This window comes from Talpa occidentalis, unplaced genomic scaffold (assembly GCF_014898055.3).
Source record: "Talpa occidentalis isolate TD23 unplaced genomic scaffold, MPIMG_talOcc4v2.1 talOcc4.16, whole genome shotgun sequence".
Classification (NCBI taxonomy): domain Eukaryota; kingdom Metazoa; phylum Chordata; class Mammalia; order Eulipotyphla; family Talpidae; genus Talpa; species Talpa occidentalis.
In genome coordinates this window covers 79,916,508-79,941,618 of record NW_023601653.1, presented here as the reverse complement: position 1 = coordinate 79,941,618, position 25,111 = coordinate 79,916,508, and the positions used below count along the sequence as shown (strand labels likewise).

The 25,111-nt window shown below is 58.6% G+C and overlaps 1 protein-coding gene across 5 annotated transcripts; it reads left to right on the top strand.

Annotated features, from left to right (window-relative positions):
• Positions 1–9,648: 9,648 nt before the first annotated feature.
• On the top strand, positions 9,649–21,606 carry SMUG1 (single-strand-selective monofunctional uracil-DNA glycosylase 1). 5 transcript variants are annotated; one of them, XM_037514890.2, is made up of 4 exons: positions 9,649–9,690; positions 17,527–17,692; positions 19,728–20,032; positions 20,911–21,606. In XM_037514890.2, the coding sequence occupies exons 2-4, from the start codon at positions 17,665–17,667 to the stop codon at positions 21,436–21,438; spliced, it is 861 nt and encodes a 286-aa protein (XP_037370787.1). In that variant the 5' UTR covers positions 9,649–9,690; positions 17,527–17,664; the 3' UTR covers positions 21,439–21,606. The 5 variants fall into 5 exon arrangements, with proteins under 5 accessions (XP_037370787.1, XP_054552657.1, XP_037370788.1 ...); XM_054696682.1 differs by lacking the exon at positions 9,649–9,690 and adding an exon at positions 9,699–9,719; XM_037514891.2 differs by lacking the exon at positions 9,649–9,690 and adding an exon at positions 15,735–15,791 and having other exon boundaries at positions 17,527–17,639.
• The last annotated feature ends 3,505 nt before the right edge of the window (positions 21,607–25,111 follow it).

Genomic DNA, 25,111 nt, shown 5'->3' with positions numbered 1-25,111 from the left:
ACCTTACGCGAAGGGCCAGCCAGTTGGGACTAGAAGAGCGGCGTGTCCTTTTATTTGTTTCTCTTGCCTGCAGAAGGATGCACATCAACGCTGCGCCCGCTCCTCCTTTCTTCTCACAGCCTCTGCCTGGGTCCTGGCAGGGAAGCAAGCGCGGGGGGCGCCGGCTGCTAGGCCAGGGGCTCTGCTCCCCAGCCCACTGCCCTCGGGCCCAGCGGCTCTGCGGGCCAGACAGCCGTCCCTCCTCTCGCCAGCAGGGGGCAGCAGATGCCCAGACTGGGCCGAGCAGGGGCGTGCCCAGCTCACCTGGCAGGCCCAGGGCGCCAGGAGGTCGAGTGGGGGAGAAGGGTGGTCGTGTGTCCAGAGCAAGGCCAGGCTGACCCCGGGGGCGCCCTCTGTCCCGTGCCTCTGTGTGTGCAGGTGAGCTGGGAGGGTCATCCTGCCTGTGGTTTCCCGAGTTGTGACATGTCCGCGCACCACCGAGGCAGCGCAGCACCGCCAGGGGGGCTGTCGATGCTCCCATCCCCTCTGCACAGGACGGCCCAGCCCGGAGAGCCTGTCCAGGCTTGCACTGCGATTCTGTGGCGGTTTCCAGGCCGCTCCACGGCGCTCACTGCGGGTCCGGGTGGGGGCTGCTCCGCTCGCAAGCGAGGCCTTCGGGACAAGCCTGCTCAGGGACCGCAGCTGCTCCAGAGGTGTCCTGTCCCCTGCCCCTGGCATGCCTGGCTCTGCCCTGGCCTCTTCCTCGTGGCCTCGCTGAAGGACTTGACCTTCTCTCCTAGAATCTGGGTCCCCCGAGGCCCGTACTCTCGTGGTGACAGCACTAGTAAAAACCTGTGTGGGGCGATGAGTGCCACACGTCTCGGCCTGTACCCTCACTGCATCCTTCCATGGCCTTCCAGGGGGAGGCGTTCTCAAGACTTGCTCTGCGTGTGAGGAAACAGAGGCGCACAGCTGGCGGGGGGCAGGTGTCCAAGGATGCCCCAGCCTTGGGCTCAGTGTTTGAAGTGGCAGAGCACACCCAGCTGGGCTCCCCGCTGGCGGCCGGTGGAATGCTCACATGCCCGGACCCTGTGCCAGGCGCTCCCTGGACGCCTGGGCTCTGGCTGGTGGGAGTCCTGAGGAGTGGGTTTGCCACCACTTTGCTGATGAGTAAAGGGAAGCACGGCTGGGAAGCCGAGGGCCAGGCCGCTGGCTCAGGTCCTCGTGACTCCAGGTGAGCCCACGCACTAGTTACCTGCTGGTGTGGTGCTCCCCAAGGGTGTCGTCCACAGCTCTTGTTGAAGTCAGCTTCCAGCCCAGCAGGTCGGGGGCTGGCCCGAGGCCACACTTCTCTAAGCTCCTCAGCAGCGGCTCTGGTGCTGGGCTTGGCCCTCCCGAGGCCTAAGCGTCAGGTCTGGGGCTGCTCCTGTCCTGGCATCGCGCTCCCTGGCCTCAGGGCCCCATCTGCAGCAGAAGAGGGTCCCATGCAGCCCGATCCTCCGTTCAGGCTCTTTCCATTTCTTAACACCATTTCTGAGCGTTGGTTCCCCACCGTCAGAGCAAGGAGGTGGAGTTGATCTGAAAGACCGCCCCCCCATGTGACTGCTTTTTTTAAAGAAAGATTCATTCATACATACAAGAACTGGGGTACAGGCCAGAGGTGCAGAGGGTGAGAGGAGTCACCAGAGACGGAACGGGGAACAGAACAGGCAGATCGACTGAAATACACTGCTGAGGGGAGCAGCGGGCAGGTCAGGAGAGGTCTGCTGAGCCATATGGGTGGCTCCTTGGCCGGGTATTGAACTCGCGCTGCAGTGGCTGTGGACAGCTTCATAGATTGCGTCTTAACCCCTTGTGCCAGCAGGGAGGCCCCCACACCATGAAACTGCTTTTTAACAGCTGGGAAGATGAAGGTCCTGGTGGGGGGGCCGCTTCTCAAAGTCACAAGGCACATTCAGGGCAGACATGGCACTGGGGTCCTGCTCCTGAACCCCAGTTGGGGTCTCTGTGCTCTTCCTGCAAGTGTCTGAGGCAGCGGGTGAGGGTTGAGGGAGGGGGCTCTAGGACTCACAGGAGGCCCCGCTGCTGGCCAGTGGGCGGGCAGAGGCTCCCAAGAGAGTCCTTGTCATGAGCAATAACGTCAAAGGGGAAACTGAGGCAGCTGGAAGTGCCTTGTCCTCCTCTGTCCTGGTCTCTCTCCTTTTCCTTCTCTGCCTCCTGCTGTCCCTCCCCTCTGTGCCCTGACACTTCACCCCGTCTCTGCCCCTCTTTGGTTGACTCTATCCCACTTTCCCCACACTGTCAGCCCAGGTGTGGCTTTGAATGGTCCTTGGCCAATTTGCATGGGCAGACCCGCCCCCTCTCTCTTTCTCCAGCTCCAGCCCATCTTCCTGTGACCCGTGCACTCTAACAGAACCCCCTGAGGCTGACAGAGGGGGACCCTGCTTGCCTGGGAGAATCTAGAGTAGGACAGTGGGTTCTACCCAGGCTTGTCCTCCCGCAGGAGCCAGGCTGGCTGCAGGCCCCCAGCACCTCACCCCTGCGGTCAGCAGCAACATCCTGGCCTTTGGCTGGGGTGGGGGGCACAGAGCGCATGTGACACTGTTTCTCCTCCTGCCACCCACACTGCCTGGCCTCTCGAGGGGTGTGTGGACCTCACGTCAGCCTGGAGGATGAGAAGCTATTCGCAGAGGAAGGCCCGTGACTGCTGGGTCCTGCTGCTCTCCCAGCCCCCGCCGCATGCTGAGGAAGGACTGGGCCCCAAGAGATCTGGGCCCCAGCTCCCCTGTGACGCAGACTGGAGGGACAGGAGCAGGCAGCTCTCTCGCCTTGCCCCTCTACCTGGGGACTTTAGGGAGGTCCCTGCCTCCCTGGGCGGAGGCCAGAAGAGGACGACGGACTGCGTCACTCACTCTGCAGAGGACGTTGGGCCCTGCCTGGTGCTTGGTGCCGGCTGACCCACCCACTCAGGTCTTGGTACTAAGGAAGCCAGAGAGCAGGCAAGGCCGCATCAGGACTGCGAGGCCAGGCGGGAGGAGCTTCCTGGGGTGGAGGGCTGGGAGCACCGAGGTGAGACGCCCGGGCTTGTGCGTGGCTCCCCTGAGCACACCCTCACCTGGGGGGTCGGTCAGTCGCTCTGCCTCTCAGGCCTCATTACCCGCCCCTGAAAAGTGCCAGCTGAAGCAGCTAAGCCAACAGGCCTGGGGCTGATTCTGAATCACTCTGGGGTTGTTAAAATTCCGATCCCTGAGCCCCTGTGATCTCGGCGCTGTGGGCTCAGGGCCTAACCTTGTCCCCCTAGGCCTGGCCTGGTTCTGGGGGCCGCCGGGTGCTGGGTGGTGGGGCCTAGGGCCATCGTGCTCCTGCTCGGATTCACTTGCCCTCCTGTGCTGCTGTTTGGAGGAAGACACTGTTCTGACTTGCGACAGAGCCAGGCACTGAGTTACATTCACGGAGACCCCGGACAGGCTCTGTCGCCCCATCTCGGGAAGGAAGCTGCGGCCTAGTGCGGCCACCTGCCCCCGCGCCCCCATCATCCACCTCTGGTTTTCTCCTCCCTTCCTCTGCAGGTTCCAGAACAACTTGGCTTATAGGAGATGCAAAAGGCAAGAGTAACCCCCGGGGGAAGTCCTCTCTCTCCCTGCAGGAGGGGTCGAGGCTGAGGCCTGAAGAACTTCCAGACAGCCTGGGAGAGGGTCCTGGCAGGAGGGCATGGGTGGGGGGGTGGACCCTCCCTCGCCCCAGTCCCTCATGTTCACACGCCCCGGCCTGAGGCGACCCGGGGACACTGGCTTTATGGCTCAGGGTGCTGAAGGTGTGGCTGGGGTCCCCCTCCCCTGCTTGCTCGCTGTCCCCCTCTGGTGCCTGTGCTCCCACCATCCACTCCAACCCGCCTCACCTTCTCGGGCTGGGGGTGACCAAGAGCCCCCGGGAGCCCCTCCGCTGTGGAGATGTGTGTGTGTCACTGCATCTTTGCAGGGGTGCTGCGGGGCTGGCGGGGCTGGGGGGGTGCTGTGCGGTCCGGGAGTCCCAGTGCCCTTTGCCTCACCCCACACCCTCAGCGGCAGCCCTGGACGCCTCTGGTGCCCGTCCGCAGCCTGTGTCTGGGGTCAGCTGGCAGGTGTGATCGGTTGGGGGCCGCAGATTGGGTCTCTCTCCTGGGGGGCTGCCTCCCTCCCACACATCAACCCTCTCCTCCCCCTCCCTGCACCCCTGTAACGGGGAGGCAGAGCTGCCTGTCCTGCCCGGCAAGGCCACAAGGGGGCTCTGGGACCAGGACCCGGCCCTGCCCTGGGAGCGCGGATTCCCAGCCGCCGGGCGGCTTCTCTGGGAAGGACCCCTTCTCCGGGTCCCGCAGCGGTCCTCGCAGCGGCCACGACTGTCTCGGCCAGGCCCGAAGGCCGCTGGGGGGTCGCGGCCTTTGCCCTTCGCACACCCTGTTCCAGAGGCCCCTCTTTCTGCGGCGGGAAGTCCTTACACCTGTCTCCCCTCCATGTCTGCTGCTGCTGGGGAAGCAATGGGGCTGTCACTTGTTTTTTCACCACTCCCGGCTCCCTTCTCCCCCCTCCCGCCCCCCCTTGACGCGAAGTCTGTGTCCCCTCTGTGCCCAGGCCGAGCTCAGACTCTGCTCTCCGCCAGCCGGGCCGGTGTCCCGCGGCAGGAGAGATGTGCGCTAGGCCTTAGGGGCCACTGGGGCAGCGAGGGGCGTGCGCGCTGGGGCCCAGGGCGGCTGGCACGGGGGTGGCTTGTTCCTCTGGGCTGGGGCTGCGGCCCTGGGGACCTGGGGGAGTCCGGGCCCTGCCCAGACCTGCGGGGCGGGGGCTGGAGAGCAGGGCTGGGGACCTTTACTCGCCACTGTCCCTCCCCAGGCCTCAGAGAACCACGCCTGCTGCTGGGTGCCTGGGCTCTGGAGACGGGGGGATCTTCCGGAGAGAAACCCCAGAACTGCTCCCACCCCTGCTGCGGCCACAGGCAGAGGAAGGATGAGATGACAGGGCAGTTTTTCTGCACCCACTTGAACATGACTTCAGAGCCCCTGCGAGGTCTCCAGTTCTTGTCCTGAGCGCCGGCGACCTACTAGGCGAAGACAGTCCCCACGGGAGGCCCTTCCTGGAGGGATGCTGCCCCCACCCCACCTCCCCCAGATGCAGGCCCCAGCGCCTCTGCCCTCTGCACCTTCACCTCCCCGGGGACGCGCAGAGTTGCAGGCCCAGGCCCCGCCGTCTCGCCGTCCTCCACGCCAGCAGGCCCTGGGCTGTGCGCCTCGCCGAGGCCGGCGGCGGGAAGCTCCGTCGCGCCACAAGAGCTGGGTGAGAAAGCCGCGGGCACCCCACGGCCGGCCGCACCCTCCATCCTCTGGCCCCGCTCACCTGTTCTGGGGAAGGGGAGACGCCCCGTTTCTGGGCAGGCAGGGGCGGGAATGATGCTTAGGCGCTGCCTGAGGCGCAAAGTCGGGGCTCCCTCCGCTCCCTGCTGTTTCCTTCCTCGCTGTTCCCTCAAGACCCTTGCTGATTCCTCTCCCTCGGCCACTCGCCCCAGCTGTTTTCTTCCTTGTTTCCTTCTCGCTCTCTCTCTCCTCCCCACCTCCCTGTCGGCTCCTCCACGGCTTCTGTCCCGGCACGTCCAGTCATCCATTCCCTCACCCCGCAGCACGGGAGCCGGGGGGAAGGAGTCAGAGAACCAGAGAGCATGTGGGCCCCATCCCCGGGCTCGCCCGCCTGCGTTGTGCCCCACCCTCTGGGTCTTTCTTGTTGATCCCTGCAACAGGTTGATGCTTCCATTCCATGGGCCTGGGACGAGGAAGGAAAGTGGTCATGGAGGGCCTCCCCGGTGGCGCAGCGGGTCGAGTGCCGCGCTGTGACGCTGTCCGCGGCCTCTGCAGCGTGGGTTCCGTTCCCGGCCGGCCAGGGAGCTTCCCACATGGCCCAGCAGACCTCTCCTGCCTCGCCCGCTGCTCCCCTCAGCAGTGTGTTTCAGTCAGTCTGCCTGTTCTGTTCCCCGCTCTGGCTCTGGTGAATCCTCTCACCCTCCCGTGCCTCTGACCTGTACCCCAGTTTTTGTATAATTAAATAATCATATATATATATAAATATAAAAAGAAAGTGGTCATGGAATCTGGTTCAATGAAACAATATGTGCCCTGGGAAAATGGGACAAGCTGGCTCCTGTCCTTGAAGGACTCTCGGCTCGGCAGAGGCTGGGCTGTCCCCAGTAGTGTCACAGAACAGGGCACTGTGAGGAAAATCAGGGAACGCGTCTTGGAGGAGGTGATAGTTGAGGTGGGTTTTGGCGGATGAGCTAGAGTTTTCCTGCTTCACGGGGGGGTGGGGGGAGGCAGTCCTGGCAGAGGGACCACCACGGGCAAGAGCGGTTGTTAAGAAAGAGCAAGGCCCATTCAGGGAACTGCCAGTAGTTGGGTGTGACTGGGCCCAGGGACCTTTTGGAGACTAAAATCCTAAACCAGAAGGTAAGAAACAGTATCTAATGATAAGCTCACAGGCTGGACAAGACGATTCCAGAGCAGGGTGTTGCTCTCTGCCGAATGCATGACAAGGAGAAGGCAGAAGAGGGGGGCCCTGGGAAGTGTCCTGGGATCGCATCTCCTTCCGACTTTCTTAGCTGACCCTGGGTCTCAGTTGCCTCATCTCTGAAATGGGATCAGCGATGCATCATCTACCTGCAGACAGGTGAGGCGAGCAGTGTGGGCTCTTGAGGTGCCCTGCAGGATTGAGGACTGGAGTTTCATGATCCTTGGGCTGTGAGACCAGGGAAGCCTTTGAGCAGGAGGAGGGCTGGGGCCCTGCCTTATGCGGTGGCTGTGCTGAGCAAGACAGGCGGCGAGGAAGGCTGGGGGAGATGTGGAGACAAAGGTCAGAGGCAGGGGCCAGAAGTCACATAGGAGGGTCATGAGTGGCCTGGCCCTAAGGCGGGTGAGTGCACAGCAACGCTGGTGCACGGGCCTGGTTTATGTTGGCAGGAGGTGTGTGAGGAAGTCTTGGGGGGCCAATGTACCTGGTTGGGTGGGAAGTCTCGGGGTGCCAATGTGTCTGGCTGGGGTGCGGGCAGGGCAGACAGAGCTGGAGTGAACCTGGAATTGGCGGGACAGGGTCAGTGATGACAGGGAGCCAGGAATATGCAAAAAGCAAACTGCATGTAAATACCTGTGCCCGGCTGGTCCTTAGCTCCTGCTGGGGCTCCACCTGCCTCCTTGGCTAGGCCTGGCCGCGTGTGGGGACACAGTCCTGTATTGCTCTTTTTCTCCTGCAGGCCTGGGGGCTGCCCCCTGAGCGGATGGCCCGCCCCCCCGTCCCCGTCCATCCAGGGGGGAAGGCCTGGTTCCTGTGGGAGCCTCTCAGCCCACAGGACGTGCCTGAACCTCTCTGACAGGAGGAGTGAAGGGCAGGTCAGAAAGATGACCTGAGACAGGAGCAGCCGGGACAGGCTCCAGACAGGGAAGCTGCAGGGGAAGGGACAGGGGGTGCAAGGGCCTGAGGAGAACAAACATTCCCAGGAAAATGGATAGATGCAAACACCGTGAGCACAAAGCCCCAGAGAGCACGAGAGACGCATTCCAGCAGAGACCCTGACTGACAGAGGCAGACGGCAGAGGCCTTCTCGTGTGTCCTGCCAGGCCCAGGCCCGCGCAGCGCCTGCTTGGCGGCTTCCTCCAGCCTGTCCGCCTGTCCCTGCTGATGGTCCCTTTGTCTGTCTAACTGTTTGTTTGTCTCTTCGTTGTCTGTCTCTCGCCCAGCTCCCCTCCCCCTCTGCTCCCTGTCTGTGGTCCAGACCCCTCTGCGTTGCCGCCCTCCGCCTTGTCCATCTCTCCGGGGAGAGAAGCGGCCTGCGGGGGCCATGCTGGCCCTGAGTTCTCGCCTCCTGGTCGTGGACAGGTTCTTGCCTTTCCTCCTCCCGAACTTGGGTCTTGATTGCGCCCTTTCTGGGGTGGCCCCTACCTCTACTTCCTGCCACGTTTCCAGGACTCAGGGGCGCGGGCGGGTGGCTGTGTTTATGATTCCGCAGGCGCTGGAACAAAGAGTTAACTCACTCGAGAGGCAATGCCGCTTCCCAATCTGCCGCGGACAAAGCAAGAAGAAAACAAGGCCCGCGGCCGGCGGCACAGAGGCCAGACACTCAGAAGGACTTCCCCGAAGGGCGCGTCCCCACAGGGCGGGAAATATCAGAACAGGTCAAGTGAAAGGGACCAAACCACCATCTTCACGCTCTCCTGCGGAGGGTGGCCGCGAGAGGAAGCAGGGCGGTGGACAGCGTGACCTTCCTCGTCCGCGCAGCCTAAGAGAAGCTCTGTCCATGCCGTGAGGCGGCAGGGGCCTGGTGAGGCGGCCAGGAGACCCGGCTGGGCTGTCACCTACCCCAGGGTTCCACCTGCACAACCTCCCAGCAGGCTGGGGAGCCGGGCAGAGGGTCAAGGGTGTGGAGGAAAGGCTCTCTCGCCCCCCCTCCATGCTGGTTCCCCATCTTCCCAAGCTCAGGAGCACCCTGCCCCCCGCCCCCCCATCCGTGAGCGATGGCTGCTGGGGACGGAGTGATGTATGTAATGCAGATAAAATGTCAGCAATTCTAAATGGGTCCAGAGATGCAGTCGTGGGGGGGTGGGGAGGGAGAAAGGGCGGAGCAGGGGGGAGAGAGGAAGGAAAATGAGATGTGGGTCCTCACCAGGACAGCAGCAGGGGCAGGCGCCCCCTCCCCCAGCAAAGGCCAGAGGAAGGATGGGCCCGGGCGGCAGGAGCCCAAATGAGATTTTGAAGAGGGAGCTGGAGGGTGGGGGGCGGAGGCGAGGCGGCGGCGGGCGGGGGCAGCGGGCCGGAGCTGCTGATGTATAGCGGTTTCATAACTTCCTCAGTATTAAAGGCAGGTTCATGGGGAGGGCAGCGCCATTAATCACCGGGCTGAATGGGGCTGGGATTTGCTGAGAGGCGCGCTTGCTGTCTGCCGCGGCTGCCTGGCTCGGGGCGGGAGGGGCGGGCAGGGATGCCCCTCCTGCACTCAGGGGTAAGGCCCCAGGAATCTCATCTGGGCGTCGGGCGAGCGGGTGTTTGCTGGTCGGGGAGAGGGCCCTGCGGCCCCTGGCAGGAAGAGGGGAAAGGGTGGGCAGCTTTCTGGCAGGGGCTGGGGAAGGGGAGTAAGGGCTGGGGGGAATGATGGGGCAGAGACGGAGGGGACCCTGGGGGAGAGAAACTGGGGAGGCAGGATTGTGCATTTGAACATGAAATTGATCACATGTAAATATAATGCAAATGACATGCAAACGAGCACAGGATTTCTCCAGGTCCACAGCTCAGGCATTCTCTTCCTCGAACTGAGAATTGGGGCCAATTTGCATCCAGTTCCATGCCCAGTGCCTTGTTTCTTTATTATTAATATTTTCAGAGGGAGAACTCAAGGTCTCACTTGTTAAGGGGGTGAAGGAGCCCAATGGGGCTGGTCCAGGTGAGCCTCCTCCCCTTGCAGGTGCACTGGAAAAACTGACGTGCCTGAGTGACAGCGAGGAGACAGTCCTGGGACTCCGGGGGTGCTGGTGGGGGTCAGGGAGGCACAGGCTCAGCGGTGAGGCAGAAAGGCAGGAAGAGACAGTCCCTATAGCACTGAAGGCAGCCCCTGGGCAGGTAGGAGGACACAGCAAGTGTCCGTGCAGCGGGCGTTGTCATACTCTCTTCCAGGTGAAGAATGAATGATCAGCCCAAGGGCAGAGAGGTAAGGATCTTCCCCAGGCCGCCCTGCTGGTAAGTGCCACACCCCTCGCTCCAAGTTCCCTCGAAACCCCGTGCTTCTTTCAACGTGCCTAAAGAGCACCTCCGAATAAGATAAAGAGAAATGGAGAGCAGATTCAGGAGAGGTGGAGCAGTGACCTCTCAAAACACACAGTCAGTCTAGCAGAGGCCCTAAGGTATTTGCACAACCAACGAAACACCTAACAGTTGGTGACAAGGGCCTTCAGGGAGGTACAGGTAAAGGAAGCCCCAGGGAGGGTTTCCAAGAGGAGGTGGTCTTTGACAGGGGCCCGAGGGAGAGGGAAGGCGTTCAGGGCCAGCGATGGTGAGGGAAGAATGTTCCGGGCAAGAGGGACAAGCTGGTCTTGTGGAGGCGGGAGAGAATGCGGAGGTGGGCGTGCAGGGCGGCCTGGAGTTTGCGGCCCTGGCTGGTGCCCGAAGGCTACCCAGAAGCAGAGAGCTCACACGGCCATCGAGCCACACAACAGACATGTTTTGTACACGAAACACGTGCCAGCGTCGCCCGGGTAGCTCAGGATGCGAAGCTCCGCCGGGGGCTTCTGATCACAGCAGTGTCTGCGGGAGTGAGGACACACAGCGAGGGTGTCCCTCTTAGAGTCAGTCTGAGGGTTGCATGGGGGAGTCTGCATTTAGTACTGAGGGGTGGCGTCTGGCATAGAAGGAGCTTGCGGTCAAGATTAATTGTTGTTATCATCTTTTTTTTTTGCATGGAAGGGGTGCAGGCTAGAGGTGCGTGGGGGGCAGGAAGATTCACCAGAGATAGAGTGGGTTGCTGAACAGGCAGATTGACCAAAATCCACTGCTGAGGGGAGCAGCGGGGAGGCAGGAGAGGTCTGCTGCGCCATGTGGGTAGCTCGCTGGCCGGGGATCAAACTCAGACTGCAGTGCTGATAGCGCTGCGATTTAACCCCTAGGCCATAGGGGTGCCCTGTTATCATCCTTGTCATGTTCTTGAAGGTGTAGAGGGGAGAAAACAAGGGACATGTGGCTGGGGCGGAGGGGCAGGGTTTCGAGGGTGCAGGACAAGAGGAGACCAGGGACAGAGCTGCAGGAAAGAGTGGGCTGACCACTGCAGGGGGCAGCAGGCCGGGAAGACTCAGCCTGGGTCAAGCCCCTGCTCTGCTGAGGGTTGCTGGGGTGGGAGGCAGGGCCTGGGTGGAAACCTGGGTAGCCTGGAAGCTGGGGTTCTCGGGTCCGCTTCCCACTATTTGGCTATTTGGCTCCCCTCCCTGACTCCTCTTGACTCCTCAGTTGCTTAATTCAGCTCAACCTGTGGAAGAGGCTCCTTCCGCTCTGCCAACGCGTAGCTCCATCCTGCCGCTGCGGGATCTGGGGCTCGGTCCGGTCCCCTGGACTGTCTGTCTGTCTGATGTCTGTGCGGCTCCCTCGGGATAACTGCTCTGGACAACTTTAACTCTACTCAGACAGATCGTCCGATCTCCTGGCCCCGACATCTCCCACCACTGCATCAAGCCAAATTACTCAGCCCCCCCAGCCCCAGGCTCCGGTGAAATCCGATTAGCAGGAGAGAGCTGTGCTGAGCTGACAGCTCCTCCGATAATTGCTTCCCAAGGAAGAGATGCAAATCAACCCACCCAGCCTGTCCCCGCTCCTCTGCTGGGGACCCAGGCGTCCAGGCCCAGGAGGGGGAGGGCACCTGAGTTGGGGAGACTTGGAAGCTGGCACCGGCCTCCAGTTAAGTGGCATCCATCCGCCAAGCTGGCCTGTGCTGCCTTGGGCTGAGGCGGCGGTGACAGGGTGGTGAAGCAGAACCAGGGGCCTCACTGCTCTGTGTTACTGTCTCCACTGAGAGAGTCACCCTGCCTCCCCCCGTCCCCGGCTGGGGAAGAACCGTAGGCACCTGCTTCCCAGGGAGGAAGGTGAGGACAGAGATACAGAAGCCCCTGGGCAGGGCGATGGCTGAGCCTGCAGCCCGGGTCCCTCGGTGGCCCAGTCCTAGGGGGCAGGAGAAGGGGGTCTGCAGGGTGCGCAGGTGGCTTTCTCGGTCTGTGTGTCTCCTCTCCACAGGTGGGGGTGGGGGCGACATTGAGGGGCAAGTCCCTGCAGGGCTGGGCTGGAGCTGGGGTGTGGTATGTGTTTGGAGGCTTACACCATTGTGGCTGTACCAGGGACGCTGTCTCCTTGGGGTGCAGTAGTCCCTGCTCACTCCACACATAGGGCCCCTCTCTACTTCCCTAAATGGGGGCCCTTTGGGAGCCTTTTAACACCTCTTCCTTAATACCTTTCCTTTCTACATCTTCACCTCAAGCTCTTTCTTTTTTTTTTTTTTTAATTTTTTTTTTTATAGAGGCATGCTTATTTATTTATTTGTTTGCTTGTTTGTTTGTTTGTTTATACATGCACTGGGTACAGTCAGAAGCGTGGGAGGGTGAGAGAATTCACCAGAGCAGAGCAGGCAGAAGGACCGAAGTACACTGCCGAGGGGAGCAGCGGGCGGCAGGAGAGGTCTGCGCGCCATGTGGGACCCTCCTCCGGTGGCCGGGGAGCAGCCAGGGATCGAACCGGCGCCACAGAGGCTGCGTGCAGCTTTGCAACCCAGCGCTCAACCACTGCGCCACCGGGGAGGCCCACCTCAAGCTCTTTCATTCTCTGACTGCCTCGTCCTGTCTTCTCCTGACTTTGGAAATGTGCAAAGTGCTTTCTTTGCAACCCTGAACCTCCAGTTCCCAGGCCTAGCCCACAGGGGCACTGTCTTTGTGGAAGTTTCCAGGAATGAGGTGGCTGGTTTCGTGGCCTGTGCTCCGTGTGTGACATGGCCTGCGGTCTGGATCCGGGTTCCTCACCTGGCACCTACTGGGACTCTCACACCGCTAGGCACCGCCTAAGCACCTTGTGCTGTCAAGTCATTGAATTATCACGAAAGAAAACATAGAGTGCAGGGAGAGATGACCCCATTTTACAAATGAGCTATGGAGGTGTGGACAAGTCATGTAAAATGCCCAAGGTCACCAGCAGTGACAGAGTAGGATCCAAACCCAGGCAGTCTGAGTCTCTGCTGTGTCACCTCTCCTCTTCGAGCAGTTATTGGGCTGGCTGAGAGCGGTATGGTGGAGCTGGGGGGGATGGCTACACAGGGGGTCAAATACCAGATGCCCCTTTGGGGTTCCCCAAGCCAGACGTTATGGGAACTGACAAGGGTGACACCTGGGGCCTCTGGAAGGGGAGATGTGGTCTTCACCTGTCTGATCCCCAGTATTTTCTCCGCTGGAGCCCCGCAGCTAGACAAGTCCCCTCCCCTACTTTGGAAGCAGGGATGAGGAGACGTGCTGAAGGATCTACCCAGCAGCCAGTGCTAGGCCCAGTCAGGGCTAGGACCTCCAGAGGCCGATAGATGGCGCTCGTGGCCCAACACAGCCCTTGCAGGCCTCGGAAACCAAAGGAAAACAAGCCAACAGGTTAACCCCTTCCCGGCTGGACTCAGGCCCCAGGAGCAGGGTGGTGGGTGGCGGAGGGTCCTGCCCCAGGCCTGGCCTGCCCCTTGGGAGTGACCCAACTGACTAAGCTCTTGTTCGGGCCATAGCCTGAGTTTGCTTCTGCTCCTGCCCCATTTGCTCTGTCTATAAGTCACAGTCAGCCAGCAGTCCCTTGGAGACTTCCAGAAGACCTGGAGATTAAGACGTGGATAGGGCTGGGTGAGAGGGTCTCACCCCAGCCCAATTTTCATTTTTCAGGCTCTATCTCTCAAAAGTCTATGGGTCTGTTTCTAAGCACCTCCCACTTCAGGAGAGTGCGTCATCTCCATCTTTCCCGTGAGGGGCTCAGTAGATGAGGAGGAGTAGTGTGGGCTAGAGAGAGAAAAAAGCCCTTGGGTCCCTTTGGGGTCAGCTATAGGGAATCCCTCTGGGGGCTCCAGATTCAGTTCCTCTCTGTCAGGAGTCCCTATTTCTGGACTCCCTGGAGTGAGTGGTGTAACAGGAATAGAAACAGTTATCCAACTCTTTCAGGAAGTTGAAATGGGGGAGTGAGGGCCCGCAGGAATCTTCACTTTCCTGTCATTCATTTCACTCACGACTGTCCAGCCAGAAGCAGACCAGGAGTGTGGCAGGGATGCCATGATGATAAACTGGTTGCCCACGGAGGTGAACTATGGGTAGTAACCCTCTGCACATCTTAGGCAATGAGATGATACACAGTGTGGTTCATCCTCCCTCCTAATTTTTTCAGAGACACAAAATGCATAGACCTATGGAGACAGAGAGGCATGAGCGGCAGTCAATTCCAGAATCGCAGGATAATTTTTCAGTCATTCCAGAGAATGAAGTAAAGATGGAGAGAGAGACAGAGGCACAGAGAGAAAGCTACACAAAAGACCAGGAATGGAGAGACATTTACATAGGCAGAGAGAGGCAAAGACAGAGAGGGAGAAAAATTGGCACAAATGGAAACTCAGGAAATAATGCATTTTGTGAGGTGGGTGAGTAATTCCATTTCCGAAGTCCTCTGAGGGTGGATGGTTTCTAACCTTTGGTGCAGAGGGTTACTACCCATAGTTCCCTGAAGCTCCGCATTAAGTTTGTGTCTGTTGGTGGGAGAGCAGGGGAGGTTTGGGAGGAGGCTAGCAGCCTTGTTTTCTCACTTCTTCCTATTCTGGGGTTCATGGGTCTCCTCTACCACGTGCAGGAGATCTTGCTTTTCCCTAATCAGAATCATGGCTGTGCTGAGGTGTCGGGAGGTGGGAGTGGGAGCAATCTAGAAGGTAACAGTTGTAGGGGTTTTCCAGTTTCAGAAAAATCTTACAGCCAAGTTGCAGAAACAGACCCAGACAGAGGACAAGAACAAAACTAGGAGTGGAGTTTTGGACATTGGTGATGGAGGTGAGAGGGAATGAACTATTAAGGGCAGCCATGGGGCTAGGTTTGGTCAGAACATTTGAGGGGCAGGGTTGGGAAGGATGGGAGGTTATAGGTATGAGTAGCTAGGGTTGGAGGGTGAAAGCAATGGTAAAGCCATTAGAGCCAGGGGCTTGAACATTAATATGGGAAATGGGGGGGCCTCCCTGGTGGTGCAAGGGGTTAAGACACAACCTATGAAGCCATATTCCGCAGCCACTACAGCACACGTTTGATCCCCAGCCAGGGAGATACCCACATGGCGCAGCAGACCTCTCCTGACTCGCCCGCTGCTCCCCTCAGCAGTGTATTTCAGTCAATCCGCCTACTCTGCTCCCCACTCTGTCTCTGGTGGATCCTCTCATCCCCCCAAAACTCTGCCCTGTACCCCAGTTTTTGTATGTATAAATAAATAAATCTTTAAAAAAATATATGGGAAATTGAAGAGTCTCAAAGTCGTCACTAAAGAGTTGTTAGGAGATGGCAGAAGTGCCTCTGTGGAGGTTCTACATACAGCTCCGCAAAGGAGCAGCAGGGAGGCCACTGCTCATACCCACAGGGGGTGAGACTACAGTTAGTTGAAGCTCCCTGATGCACCATTCCTTTCAGAAAGTGTTGTGGACCAACTTTTGGAGGGTGATGATGCCCTTTAGGGTTCCAAAAAAGGATTTCTTTTTTTTAAAAAAAAAAGATTTATTTATTTATTTATTTATACAAGAACCGGGATATAGGCCAGACGCGCTGGAGGGTGAGAGGATTCACCAGAGGCAGAGCGGGGAGCAGAACAGGCGGACTGATGAAACACACAGCTGAGGGGAAAAGCGGGCAAGACAGGAGAGGTCTGCTGCGCCATGTGGGTAGCTCCCTGACCGGCCGGGGATCGAACCCGTGCTGCAGAGGCTGCGGATTACTTCATAGTGCGGTGCTTACCCTTTGCGCCGGCAGGGAGGCCCCCAAACCAGGATTTCTGAAGTCCTCACAGAACTTTGCCTCTAAACTCTCAAGACTTGCTCTCCAGGCCTGGTGAACAGATAAACTACAAGCCCCAGAGTCACTTAGCGATAACTTAGCTCGCCTTCCGGGGACTGGCCATTTCCGGCGGAAGTGTGCGGCGCGCGCCAATCTCCTTCCCCACACAGCCAGACTACAACTCCCGCCGCCCCCCGCGCGCGGGGCGGGGCAGGAACCGGAAGTCGGAGGGGACCTGGGCCAGGTGAGCGCGTCGGGCCCGGGGGCCGGGGCTGGGCCGCGCGGGGCTCCCGGGGCTCCGGGGCGGGGGCCGGCGGCCAGTGGGCGCGTCCGTGTCCGACACCCCCTCCCTCTGCCCGGTCTCGCGCCGGCGATGGGGAGCAAACCCCAAGACGCTGCCCTGGAGGCATGCGGGACGAGGCTTCCCCGGAGGCGGAGGCAGAGATTTCTGCTGAGCCCTCGGCGCCCGCCCCCGCGGAACCCAGAGGGCGATGGCTTGTTCTTGAGCCGGCGCCGGTGTTAGTTTCGGGTTCATTGTGGATCGTTGGGGAGCCCTGGAGTGTCCCCAAGGGGAAGGGGAGTAGGTAGTGGCTTTGATTCTTCCCTCACTGAACTTAGCAGCAGAGCACCTCAGTGGGCTGACTTACTGCGGGGTCACCCCCGGCCTCCTTTGCTCTTCCTGTGACAGGACGCTGACTTATAAAGTGCATTCTCAAGTCGCTGCCTCTTGCTGGTTCTCAGTAGGCTTCCAGGTCCTCATGCTCAGGACGTCAGAGCTTCAGTTACAGTGCATTCTGATTGTGCATCACAGGCGTTACACAGACTAGCCGACATTTTATTCATGTTGCATTTCTTCCTCTCCGAGAGATTGCCACTGGGCCTATCTTTTAAGAGATTCATAAATACTGAAAAAAGTTGGGCCTTCCTGGTGGAGCAAGGGGTTAAGTCTCAGCACTACCAAGCTATCACCAGTCACTGCAGCCTGAGTTCCATCCCTGGCCAGGGAGCTGACCCACAAGGCGCCCAGACCTCTCCTGTCTCGCCTGCTGTTCTCCTCAGCAGTGTATTTCAGTGGATCCATCTGTTCTGCTCCCCACTCTGTCTCTGGTGAATCCTCTCAAACTGCTCCCTCTGCTCTACACCCAAATTCTTGTATGCATAAATAAAAATAAGTCTTTTTTAAAATACTGAAAAAAATTAATGAGACTAACAGCTGATAGTAGTTGGGATGGGATTTATGGTTTTCATTTGATAGAGAATTAAATGACTTGCTTAAGAGAATCTTAGAAATGATGGCCTCTGGTGGCACAATGGGTTAAGCACAGCCCTATGAAGCAGTCTGCAGCCTCTGCAGTACGAGTTCAGTCCCCGGCTGGCCAGGGGATCCCCAGCCCACATGGTGCAGCAGACCTCTCCTGACTTGCCCGCTGCTCCCCTCAGCAGTGTATTTCAGTGGATCTGCCTGTTCTGCTCCTCACTCTATCTCTGGTGAATCCTCTCACCCCCACATCTCTGGCCTGTGTCCCGGCTCTTGTATGCATAAATAAATAAATCTTTAAAAAAAGAGAGAGAGAGAGAATCTTAGAAATGAGACCAGGACTAGAATTTAAGTCACTTATATCAGTCTGTGATGTGGCTGAGATCAGGCTCTGCAACATTGAAAATAAAGGCTCATCACTCTCAAGTGTACTCCTAGCCTCTTGCTGTCAGCAGCGTGCTCTTGAAAGGTCTAAGGGCCAAAGGTAGACCCATCTTAATACTCAGTACTTGAGAGGTGGGGCAGCCGCTCCACTCACATTTTCTCTACTTGGGAGATGCCCTTGGGGCATCTAGGATATGTGAGTTCTCCATTTCAGCACTTGTTTGAGCCTAGATTACTCTGGGTGAACCTGAACAGTTCACTTGAAGTCTTCTGAGATCAGTCTGGGGAAGGAGTTCTAAGTTTGGCCCCTGATTTTTTTTTCTCTCATTTCTTGTAGGCCAGTGTCAAACTACACATGATGGATCCAGCTGTTATGTCGACTCTGAGATGCCGTCAATCAAGAGGTTACTCTTGACTTGGGCAGAAGGTTCAGAGGGAGGAAGAACCATGGTGTGTGCCTTGTGAGAAGCCCAGCATGTCACTGGAAGCAAGCAGAGTGCAGCGTAGGTTGCTGAGCCTGTGTGATCCCAGGGTCTAGAAGTGGAGAGGAGTCTGTTAAGAACGGTTCCTTGGTAGGAAGTAGTTTAAAGGATGGACAGAGCTAAGTGGGTATTTAAGTACCTGTTCAGAGCTAGGACCTTGAAGATAGAGAAATCCAGCAGGGCCCCTAATCTGCTCAGATCTACTTGGGGAGGTGAAGTGTGCGTTCCTGAGGCAGTCTCTATGGTGACACAGTTCTCACCTTACACCAACCAGTACAGTCACCTGGGGAAGCTTGTTTAAAATACAGATTTCCAGACCTCATCAGACCCAGTGTAGTGGTGGGAAGGCATGGAGCAGGATCTCTGTGACCTGAGCAGACGGGTGAAGGAGAGAGTCTTGGAGCCCTCGGTGGCTTTTCAGGCTTTTATTGAGATTTACCAGGTACACAGCTGGCAAGGGGTGCCAGGGGGCTGGGAGGCTGACAGGCCTGTCAGCCTCCCAGCCCCCAGCAAGTCTTTACTCTTTCTGGGCTCTCTGGTGGTCTCTGCTCCTCTTCTGCTCTCGTTCTGTCTGCTTCTGCTCTTCTGGCCTCCTGGTGACACCGCCCTTATAAGCCCAGCCTTAGTACCCACTTACGCATGCCCACACCCTCTTCTAGGTGCCCGCCATCAGGCATGCATTCAGGACCACAGGGATCCATCATCAGTCCTAATGGCGGGAAGGCAGAAAAGCCTGATAGTTTTTATTTACCCTACACCCAGTCTTGTGCGGGGGTGAGATTGGGAAGCTTTGGCAAACTCCACACTATTCTGAGGAGGGAAGGTTCTACCCAAGGGCTGGTCTGAGTTGCTTATTGAAGGACGGGTGTGATTTGGGGGTGTGAAGAAGTAGGGAACTCAGTCCTGGCAACTAAGAGGAGCGTGTTTGGTTGGGTTTGTAGAAATGGCGCGTGTGGGGTTTTGGAAGTTGGGTGGGAAAGGTGCTTTGCAGGTGGAACCAAGTGCTCAGGCTGGACACGGGGTTTGTGTGGGAGAAGGTGGGCGGGAGTGGCCTCTGCCGCTTACAGAGCTTGCTCGCGTGCTTCCTCCCTCCTCCCTCCTCTTCCCCCCTTTTCCTCACTTCTCCCCTCTCCTTCCCTCTCCCCACGTGCACATAACTGCTCGTTCCCTCCCCCTATGGAGGAGATAGCATTATTTTTAGTATTTGGATGAGACCGGGATCACCCTGAGCTTCTGGTCACGGTTATATAGCTTGTCCGCGTGTGTTCGGAGTCTGGTAATCATCCTGCTCTGCCGAGGGGCGTGGGGGAAGGCCGGGCTGGGCCGGGGGGGAGTGTGTGATGAGCAGGGTGGCGGACGGAACTGTCGGAGGCAAGATGGTGTGGGGGGTTCGGAGCGCGCCCTTGAGGCGGATGGGTCGGGCTCAAATCCCAGCTTCATTACTTGCTAGCTGCGTGACCCTGGGCACGTTGCTTGATGGGGTAAGCCTCAGTCTTCTCGCCTGTAACATGGGAGCAGTAATACCACCTCCTGGGGTTGTTGCGAGGATCAATGAGGTGTACCCAGCACAGAGCAATTGCTCGCCACCTGGAAGCTGTTGTAATTAGCCCGCTAATTAGTCTCCAGGCTGTGGCTGTGCACCTGCAGCTCATTCTTCAGCACAGGACACAGCCCACCCGGGCTGGGCTTGTTTTATTAAGGATGACGGGAAAGTGCTGCAAGTTTGCCGCTGGTAAATACTTGCTGGAAGCCTCCACGCGCTCGGCCTGGCCTGGGAACTAGAGGCTCAAGACCTGTGCCTGCTGGAAAGGAGTCCTGGAGGGGGGCTGGCGGTTATGGGTTGTCCTCACTGGGTGATAAATGAGAAGAAGGGGTGTATGAGGCTGGTGGGGGAGGGCCCCCTTATTACCATGAACTGAGATTTACTCCGTCCCGCCTGGAGGTTGGGGAATGACGGACATGGTTTCTTTGGAGCCCAGGAAACAGTAGTAGGGCCCTGACCAACAGGTCCCTCCCACCCTGGGGCTGAGGGGGCCTTTGTCCATCTTTTTTTCAGGTGACAGTGACATGGCCGAGCCCCACACTTTCCCACTGGAACCCCTCCCTGCGCCTTCAGGTGCCCTGATGGGTCATCCCCAGCCTGGCCCTCAAAGCTTGGCCGAGGGCTTCCTGGAAGAGGAGCGGCGCCTCAATGATGAGCTGAAGCAAATGCAGTTTTCAGAGCCCGTGGGCATCATCTACAACCCTGTGGAGTATGCATGGGCGCCTCACCACGCCTACGTGACACGCTACTGCCAGGGCCCCAAGGAAGTGCTCTTTCTGGGCATGAACCCGGGACCCTTTGGCATGGCCCAGACTGGGGTAAGGTCTCGGCTCCCCCGTTGGCTGGGGCGGGAGAGTCCGGAGTGGGTGCCTGACTGCTGTGGAGGAGGAGCCTGTGCATGACGGGGCCGAGTGGGGGGCCCCAGTCCTCTCCCGATCCACGCGCTGGCTCCTGTGGTCTCAGACGCGCCCGGCCTCACTGCTCTAGTTAACCAAGCACATTAATGGCAGTTCCGCTTCCCCTGTGAGCTGCTCGCTAATTGCTTCTGCAAGCCCGTCCTTCCGCCAGCCCATCCTTACCTCACCTGGCCGGATCTCCCCTCTCTGCAGTGTGGTCAGGGTCAGGAGAGGGACCAGGGCTGCCGGCGGACCAGGGTTAGGGGGGACTGCTTGATGGGCAGGCGTGGAGAGACACAGGCATCCAGGCAGTCTGGGTTTTTCTGAGCAGAGGGCAGGCTCAGAGTGGAGCCGGGCTCCAGGCCTGCCTGCTGTTCAGACCTCTGGATGAGTGACTACCCCTCAGCGGGGGTGCTTGGCAGCTGGGGGAAGGGAAGAGGCTTCAGGGCAGAGGCTCAATCGCTTTTATTGACCCCAGCTGGGTGATGAAAGATGATCAATGCTGATCGATGAAAATGACAGCCTGAGGCCTGAGACCACGAGGGCACCCAGAGAGCAGTGGTCAGCCCTGTCCTGTGCCTCCGCTGACCTTGGCTGCCTTTCAGGCTCACGCATCTGTCCCCAGTAGGACCCTCATCCCCTGTGTAGGTGTTCCCTGGGGGATAGTGGGGGGGTGAGCAAATGGGGGGGCTGGGGGGGCAGGCCCGAGGCTCATGGAGGGTGGCCGGGGGCGTGTTGGCCCAGAGCCTAGGCGGCAGGTCTCCAGATTGAAGCCCTCAAGCCTCTCTTCTTCCCTGCAGGTGCCCTTTGGGGAAGTGAATGTCGTCCGGGACTGGTTGGGCATTGGGGGTCCTGTGATGACCCCTTCCCAAGAGCACCCTAAGCGACCAGTGCTGGGACTCGAGTGCCCACAGTCAGAGGTGAGCGGTGCCCGATTCTGGGGCTTTTTCCGGAACCTGTGTGGACAGCCCGAGGTCTTCTTCCGCCACTGTTTTGTCCACAACCTGTGTCCCTTGCTCTTCCTGGCCGCCAGCGGACGCAACATCACCCCTGCCGAGCTGCCTGCCAAGCAGCGGGATCAGCTTCTCGGGGCCTGTGACGTGGCCCTCTGCCGGCAGGTGCAGCTGCTGGGCGTGCGGCTGGTGGTGGGAGTGGGGCGGCTGGCGGAGCAGCGGGCGCGGCGGGCCCTGGCGGGGCTGATGCCAGAGGTCCAGGTGGAAGGGCTGCTGCACCCCTCCCCTCGGAGCCCCCAGGCCAACAGGGGCTGGGAGGCCGTGGCCAAGGAGAGGCTGAACGAGTTGGGACTGCTGCCGCTGCTGACAGAGTGAGCCCCCGGGCCTGGTGGAGGACACGCCGGACTCCCAGGTTATTCTTGGTGCGCAGCTCTACGTGCCTTCCTGGACTGGAGCAACAGGGGCCGCGTGGCCGTTCTCATACTACTGCTTACCGCCCCAGGTCCTGCCTTCTCCCCTGCCTCTGTGGTCCTGTGGCGCCTGACTCCACGGAGCGTCGGCCCTGCAAGCCGCTCTACCTCACCGTCCCCTTGGGAGCCTCCGTTCAGCAGAGAGTGACTTCTCATATTTGCTGTTTTAGAGGAAAGAGCCTGTCAGGCTCCCCAGCCATGCTCACAGAACAGCTTCCTTCAGCTGATCTTTCCTCACAGGGACCAGGATAAAAATGGGGCGTGAATGTGACGCTGGAACGTCTGTCGGGAGACAGGCTGGATCGGAGGGAGAGAGTGCCCCGCAGGGCCCGGCAGGAAGGGCCAGAAGACCTGAGCCTTCTGTCCAGCTGTGAGACGTGTGACCTCTGTGACTTTGGACAAGTTGGTTAACCTCGCCGAGCCTCAGGATCCTCCTCCGTAAAATGGGGATCCCTATCTCGCGGGGTTGGCGTGAGGATTAACTGAGAGAACACTTAGGGGTGCCCTGCGCGCGGCCTGGCGCATGGTGCTCATCAGACCTCTTGTCTCCCTGCCTCCAGGTTGGGGACTCACTGCACTACAAAGGAGCCCCTCCACTTTCAGGACCCGGCTGGCGGTGGGGGTAAGGGAGTGGGCCTTCCCCTGTGGCCTCCACCCTGCTGGAGACCGACCAGTGACTGTCCGGGAAAGCCAGCCTGTGGTTTTCAGTGGAAGCATTAAAAGCTCCTAAATCCTTTTGTGTTTGTCCTTTTTCCTCCTCCTGCGTGTCGGTGGTAGGATTTCTCCTTTCACCACTTCACTGTCGCTGGGGGGACGAGAATGTCTCTGATGGTCTGGCCAACGCGGCAGGGGCCCGGGGCCTGTCCGGAGCGGGGCTGCTACTCGGGCCGTGCGGGACGCGGGTGCTGGGTGGGCGGGAGCCCGTGTCCCCGGCTGACTCATTTCTGTGTCTGCGGAGCAGCGGGCGAGCCCTGGGTCAGGCTGGGGAAGGTCCATGGGGCAGAGCCTAGCTGAGCCCACTGTAATGGGGACCCACGGAGAGATGGATTCCCCAACAGCCTCTGCTTTCAGTCAGTGAGAGTTTTCATATCTCCCCGGGCCCTGCTGTATAAGGAGTTTGGAATTTGGCCTTTGTCCTTGGTTCCTGGGAGGGAGTCTCGAAGAGCTTGGGATTTCCCAAGAGAGGGAGGGGAGCCTTGTTTGCTCACGGCGACCCCTTCAGGCCACACTGAGTTTCTGCTCAGATGTGACTCCCCACGGGGAGAGCGAACTGTGAGTAGAGGGTCGGGACTGTGAGTGGCTGGCTTGGGGGGGGCAACTGAAGGTTGAGTTCATCCACGGTGCCAGCGTTGTCAGTGAATTGTGCCTGCGTGAGAAAATCCTGATAAAAACTTTGGACACTGGGGTTTGCTGAGCTTCCTGTTTGGCGAACACCTGGATGTAGCAGAAGGTTCTGTGTCCTGATTCCTTGGGGAGAGGACATGGGAGCTGTGTTTGGGACCCCTCAGACCTCGCCCTATGTGTCTTTTCACGTGGCTGCTCTTGTTTTCTAGCCTTCATAATAAACTCACTGTAAGAACTGACTTCTGTGAGTCATTTTAGCAAATTATTGAGGGGGGTCCTGAAAACCCCCACATTTGAAGTCAATTGGTCAGAAGTTTAAGTGGCCTGGGGAGCTCTGCACTTGCAGTTGGCATCAGAGGGTGAGTGCCCTTAACCTGTGGGGCACGGTAGTTAGCATCAGAATTGCATAACAGTGTTGCTCCTCTTGAGCCATAAACACCTTTTCTCTCCCGCCCTACACAGTGCCAAATAGTCTGGGCCTCAGGGTGCAAAACATTGGAATAGGTGCAGGAATAATGAGAGATGGAAACCATTGTTCCCTTGGGTCTGTTGCTGAGGTAGTCAGGGAAAACTGGAGGAGGTGGCATTTCAGAACTTAGAGACTGGGAAAGTTTGGGGGCGCTTAGAGAAGGACATTACGTTCAAGCATCACATACAAGACCAATCATTGGCTTGACCCAATTGGGAGAAAAAGGTGGAGAGGTAGGTTGGTGCCAGTTTGGGAAGGGTCTTGAATGCTAGATTAAGCGTTGAGAATGTAAGTGCACTGGGGGAGGTGAGGTGCACACACACACACACAAACACACAAGCACGCACGCGCGCGCAAGCACTTCAAGCATCCAACAGCAGGTTGGGACTCAGACGGGCGTGAGGGGCAGGCAGACAGGCAGAGCTGGTGCACATGGTCGGGGACGGGAAGGAGGCTTAGAGGAGAGATGTCCCGGAGGGTAGCAGGACCCTGAGAGCTGACAGCTGGGTAGGCGTCATGGAGTCATGGGGTGGGCGTGGGGCTGGACAGCGGGCCAGGCCCACAGCAGTAGAGGCCGGGATGATGACCTGAAGGCTTAGGTGTGGCAGGGTCCCTGCTGGGTTGGCGTCTAGTGGGGCTGTAGCCCTCGATCGTTGGGGTGTGTCTTGTCAGGGAGAGGTTGGTGTGCGTCCGGGCCCACCCTCTCCCCAGGGACTTTATTAAGACTTTATTAGTCGTCGAAGGCTGCCGTCACACACCACCACAGACGGACGGCTTAAAGCACAGAAGTTTATTTTTTCAGTCCCGGGGCCTGGAAGTCCCGAGATGCAGATGTCAGCAGGTTCCGTTTCTTCTGGGCTCACAGGTGGCCACCGTCTCCCTGTGTCCTCCACGGCCTTTCTGTGTGCGCGCCTCCCTGGCCTCTCCTTAGAAGGACACTGATGACCTCACTTAACCTTAGAGATCTCCGAATGCATCACTTTGGGGATTAGGACTGCAGTGTTAGGATGGGGGGAGGGTGGGAGAATTCAATTCCTAACAGGCACCCCAAATCATACATGTCACTGCTTTTTCTGTCCCCCCACCAGTGTCAGCCTCTAGCAGAACAGGGTACTCAGGAGTGCCTTTTCTTCAAGTGGGGGCGGGGACGGGGCTGTCGTGATGGCTTCACAACTGGCTGACAAGACTTCCCCAGCAGACTGGCCTACTGCTAATTCATTCTAGAGCATTTTCTTCAGAGCAGATGGTCTTAGGGGGAAGGAGCTTGCTATTTCCTCCGGAGCCGAAGGGGATGGAGACTTCAACTGCTACAAAATGATAATGTGAGAAGAATTTTAAAATCAAATTGAAATGATTTGGAATCACCTAGAGCTCTGAAGTCTGCTACGCATGTCATGGATGGCTATTTACATTTGAATTATTTAAAATTAAGTAAAATAAGAAGTTCTATTCCTTCGTCACTAGCCATATTTCAAGTGCTCAATAGCCACACGTGGCTGGTGGCTACTGATCAGAGGGGCCGGTGGGAAGCTCCATCACTGCAGAAAGTTCTGTTGGACAGCACAGGCCTGGAGATCGGTGGCTTCCAGCCACTGCCTGTGAATTAGAATTCATCCGTGAAGATGACAATGTGTGTCCCTGCTCCATCTGAAGAGATTTGGGTTTGGGAGGTGCGGGGGGCAGCCGGTCTCTCCTTTCCTGTGTGCTGTGGACACGCAGTGGGGTTAAGGTGGGTTTGCAGGGAGTATCCTGAAGGCAAGGACAG

Coding starts and splice junctions, on each gene's coding strand:
- SMUG1 (XM_037514890.2), top strand. CDS start 17,665: ATGTCACTGGAAGCAAGCAGAGTGCAGC. Junction 17,693..19,727: donor GGAAGCAAGCAGAGTGCAGC/GTAGGTTGCTGA, acceptor TCTTTTTTTCAG/GTGACAGTGACATGGCCGAG. Junction 20,033..20,910: donor TTGGCATGGCCCAGACTGGG/GTAAGGTCTCGG, acceptor TCTTCCCTGCAG/GTGCCCTTTGGGGAAGTGAA.